Raw genomic sequence first — 4,792 nt, 5'->3', positions numbered from 1 at the left:
AGATGTAGATTTTCACTCTTTGGCAGATAATGCTTTTTCATTTGAAGAGAGGACCCAAGCTGGCATGCAGTGTGGTCTACCTTTACATTAAACATTTTTATTACATCAAGTATTGAAAGGAGGAAGAATTCAATGGCTTGAATTCACTGATGTGTTCTCCAATGTTTAAAACCTATGGGTTTTTTTGTGCCTTTATCATATCACATACTATTCTATGTTGTAACATTCAAACAATTCATCAAAGGTCCAATGATAAAGAAGGGCAAAGAAATTAAAATGTTTAAAATACACAATCAGTTCCACATACCTTCAGTTTTGCCGAGCTACTTCCCTACGTATACATAGAGAACATTTCAGATACTTCAGCTTAGCCTCATATTGTCAGCACTATTTATGGGGAAGGGAAGTAAATCAAACAGGAACAGAAAACCACACCATTTGTCACTGCCACCTGAGACTTAAGACTAAATTTTTTTTTATTTCTCAACGCTGCATTTTAACAACAGTTGATTCTCTCTTTCCTGTGAAAGACTAATGTTTCACTTTCAGTACAACATCACTGTGGACCATTGAAGCTTTTACACCTGTCCATCAAATGGCATGTCTAGTAAAATGCTGTTTCTCTCCTGGATAAAACTTCTTTCTACTTATCAGCCACGTGAGACAATGTACTTGAGGGTACTTACCGCACCTCTCACACCTCCAGACACTTCACTCTCACTGCCTTCACTCTCACACCTTCAGACAGTTCAGGACATAGAATAACCCAGGAACAACCTGCCCCAATCCTGCTGCTGGAGTATGACTTTAAGATGACAACCCAACTGGGTGCTGTACCCAATCCTGTTCTGCTAGGTGCAACACCAACGTCTCACCCACAGCTGCTGTACCCAGGCAAGAAAACTACTGTAAGCAAATGAGCTATGGCACTAGGAAGAAATGTACAAGTTTTATTTTTAAACATCACTGGACTGAAAAATAAAGAGTCATATGGCTTATTTATATTTCAGGAGATGGTAGTGAATAAGTTAAAGAATATTTCATCCCAAAACATACTTTGCTTTCATTTATAGCTAAGCTAATGTACACATACGTTTTCTTATTTTCATAAATGTCAAGCACCCACCTTTTTCCCCCCACAAAGATTTACAAGTACATGCATGGCACTTCCTACAAAGCTGTTGTGGGCTAAAGGCTTACAAATTTTTTTTTTTTTAATAAGAAATATTCATCAGACCAAAATGTAATCATTTAAACCAACTTCTTCCTGAGCAACTTAGAATTTGGAATGTGCTGAAAAGTTTCAATAAATAAGTCAAAGATTAATCAGCTTAAAACGTACGTTTTAACAATGAAGTAAAATATATTTCATGACAGACAAACAGGCTGTAGGACCAGGAACATTAGATGCTATGCACCAGATAAATTTATGAAGTACCATTCAAGGAGGAGAGGCCAGGTTGGTTGTTACGAAAAATACAACAACATTAAAACCTAGCGAGTAAATCATTAAACAGGTTTTGCATTTAGGTTATAAGTAGTGATGGCTGAAGATACCATTAAATAAACAGATAAAAAAAGATTTTGCGATAAGCGGCAGTGAACTTGCAGGAAGGGTGAGTGTGTTAAGTGACTGATTATTCTGTTACAGCACTGGCAAAAAGGATCCAAACAGATTTTCAGGAAGGCGAGAATATTAGTTTTCTCTCCAAAATATAACAGCTCCACAGTGTGTAAACTAATCATTACTCTTTCAATGTAATTTCATAGAAACCACTTAAAATATACAATGCAGCAGATTCATATTTTAGCTAATATGTTAGTTGTTATCTGTGCCGTTTTCAGCTTTCTTTAATGTGCTCCCCCACTGTAGTGCATTGCTACCACCAACCTGGGATGTCAATAACAAGAACAAAATCTTCTACATAGTATTTTATGTAAATTGACATCTTGTCTTAACATGATCATAGTTCTTTATCTTCGTTCTCTGCGTGTAGGTGCAGTAAACACTGACTGGTGATGAAGATGGTCCATAATGTTCATGGGGTCTCAGCAGGCTCATGGAAGAGGAAACCCTTGGAAAGCACATTTCAGATTAGCCCAAGTTTATGTGCCTCGTCCATCACAAAATAACTTTTGCTTGTTATTACAAACCAAAGTATGACCTTGCAGATGGCAGACACGCTGCTGAGGCAGCTGCAGAATAGGAAGTAAAAATTGCCTGGTAGATGTTTGAGAAAGGACGTGAGTTAGACAGAGGTGCATTGCCCCTGAAGTGTACTGGCAAGGAGCTGTTCTTTCCTGTGCTCTAGGACAGGATTTTATTGCTATTATCCTCTACTAGTCCAGCTTCTTCTGGCAACAACAGTGCATAAGAGGACAAGGCCTCATCAAGTCCCCCCTAACCTACTCTGCTGTGGAGCAGATGGTCAAATAGCTCTGCCCATTGCTGCCTGCAGGTCTGTCACTTCTTCACCATCAGTCCTGACAGGCTGTTGAATAAGCTGGCAAGCTGCATGTCACAGGGAACCCTAGGGACACCCACCTTAAAAACAACAGCATGTCATATATTGGAGTTATTCCCCTGTCAGCCTCCACCCATCCCCTTTCTAGCATTTGCTGATAATACTTCGTAGCGATTAACAAGGGCAACTTTCACAGTGACTCTCTTAACAACGTGTCATTGAATTGTTCCCAGAGCATACTTTCTTCTCTTTATCATTCTGAAGTATTTCAACTAGAGAAGTTGAGTATGTCCATAACGTTAATTTTACCTCTAGCCATACTAAAAGCAGGCGTCTGGTGTTTGTGCTGGTGAGGCAGCTGCATCTAGCTTCAGATGTGAACAACTAAATCCTGTGACTGCAGAAATACTGGTCACGCTTAACAGGAGTTCCAGATCATCTAAGTTTTTTAATGAGTGACTTTTTCTGCATCTCTTTGCATTTGTGTCCCATAAGAAGAATAAAAATAAATAAATACCCTTCCTGAACCTGGAAACCATATTCTGCACCTTTTCCTTCAGAGTCTGATAGAAACGTACTCAACTGCAGAAACAAAACTCTACTGTTCAGGTAACTCTGCCTTCCACTTTTCATCTGTTGTTGCCGTTCACTGACCTGGTAACTTTTTCCACGCTATGAACTAGAAGGGTTTACAAAAACCATCTGGTTCCTGTAACTTGCCTTATGTCCGCTAGCATTAATTTGCTGGAATCGCAGCCTTGCTTCTCCGCACAGGGTAATTCAGAAGCCATTATCTAGCCCCTTTCTGAGCCTGTTATCCTTGGATGTGCACAGACACGGCAATGGCTCTGACTGTACCAACAGGATACCAGTGTGCTCTGGGCAGAAAGAAGCACTCTTCCCATAGGGCTCACTGCCCGTAGTTCACATTGCTGGTAGGTAATGCTGCAGTGCTATGCAATGAAGACTTGTTTCTGGAGAAAGAGAGAGACAACAGTATGTAAAATTTACTTTTCAAGACTGCCTAATCTATGCTTTTATGTTTTGCAGGTTCCCAGAGGACTATTGTGTACTCCAAAAGTTATTTTGTGATAGACAGTAGATACTTCTCTTTTGGACTATGCTATAGCAGGGATGCTATAGAGCCAACACCGTACAATGAATCAAACCTGCAAAACCAGGATCTCCCAATAGCCCCAGCATGTGGGAATGGTCTCTTCTGTTCCGTTCAAATGCTGCTGCGCATTAACTTAGTTCCTTAAGGAATTACTTTTAATAATAATTAAAAGAAATCTCAAGAAAGCTAGGGGGTCACCAGAACAGAAAGGACAGCCCTTCCATCCATCACCTTTTATAGATATCCTCTAGCCACTTTTCATCATCTTCTTCCTCATCATCTATCGGTTCCTCTGTTTCCAGGGGAGAAGGAATGAAGAACTCAGGTCTGGGACGTGGTTTCCTGGTATGAGTCTTCAGTCCAAACTTGCGCTTTAGTAGGTGGAACTGTTCTTTGACATAGTAATAGAACTCGTATTCATATCTCATGCGTTGGTAGAGGATCTGTATTGCTTCTGGAGAGGGGACGGTCTTCTTCACTGTCACAGTCAGATTGCCAAGTTTCCTATGTTCTGTAAAAAAAACCCAAACAAACACCCCAGTGGATACTGATTAATGAGACCAGATCTATTTTTTTTTTAAAATATTAAAGCATGACCCTACTGCATTACTGATATAAATGAGTTCAACCCATCTCCTTAATAATGGATTATTTTTCACAAGAGATGAAAAAATATAGATGTTTAAACATGGCTAGTTCATACACGGCATTTACCTTTGCATGTGGTCATCAAAGATCTTATTGGCAACGGTTATCTGAAAACGGAAATTAGGCCATACCAATTATGAGCATAAACTACAGGTAAAGAAACCCATAATCTTGCCTAGCTTTGGAAATTTTGGCTGATGCATGTCAAGTATCTATCCAGATGAGCTCAACTAATCAGCAATTTCCAGTGCATTGTCTCAGTTGTGCTTTATTATTGTTTGAATCTAAACAGGTATTTATCAACCTGAGTCCATCTCAGGCTAGCGCCGAAGCACTGTCGGCATTATCACATAACACCTCAAGACCAAATGTGCCTGCTGATTTTCTCGACCACTTATATCTGTTAATTAAACAAGACTGATCTTCCTGTTGTGCCCCAGCACTGGAAGATTTCAGTACGTTTTTCTTCACCTGACAACTTTTGCTTTGGTAAACCAAAATAAAACACCTTTATTGTTGATAAAGAATTGGAGTTACTAACAAAAATACTGAATTGCCTCTT

At 39.5% G+C, this 4,792-nt stretch overlaps 1 protein-coding gene across 1 annotated transcript in view; it reads right to left on the bottom strand.

The window, feature by feature from the left end:
- Nucleotides 1-3,809: 3,809 nt before the first annotated feature.
- UST (uronyl-2-sulfotransferase) overlaps nucleotides 3,810-4,792 on the bottom strand; it is a 98,349-nt gene continuing 97,366 nt past the window's right edge. The window contains exon 7 of the mRNA XM_010141775.1: nucleotides 3,810-4,093. Coding sequence (XP_010140077.1) covers nucleotides 3,810-4,093 — 284 coding nt within the window. The remainder of the gene's footprint in view (nucleotides 4,094-4,792) is intronic.

This window comes from Buceros rhinoceros, unplaced genomic scaffold, assembly GCF_000710305.1.
Source record: "Buceros rhinoceros silvestris isolate BGI_N320 unplaced genomic scaffold, ASM71030v1 scaffold28, whole genome shotgun sequence".
Taxonomy (NCBI): domain Eukaryota; kingdom Metazoa; phylum Chordata; class Aves; order Bucerotiformes; family Bucerotidae; genus Buceros; species Buceros rhinoceros.
Note: the sequence above shows the minus strand (reverse complement) of the source record. Positions and strands in the feature narration are given on the sequence as shown.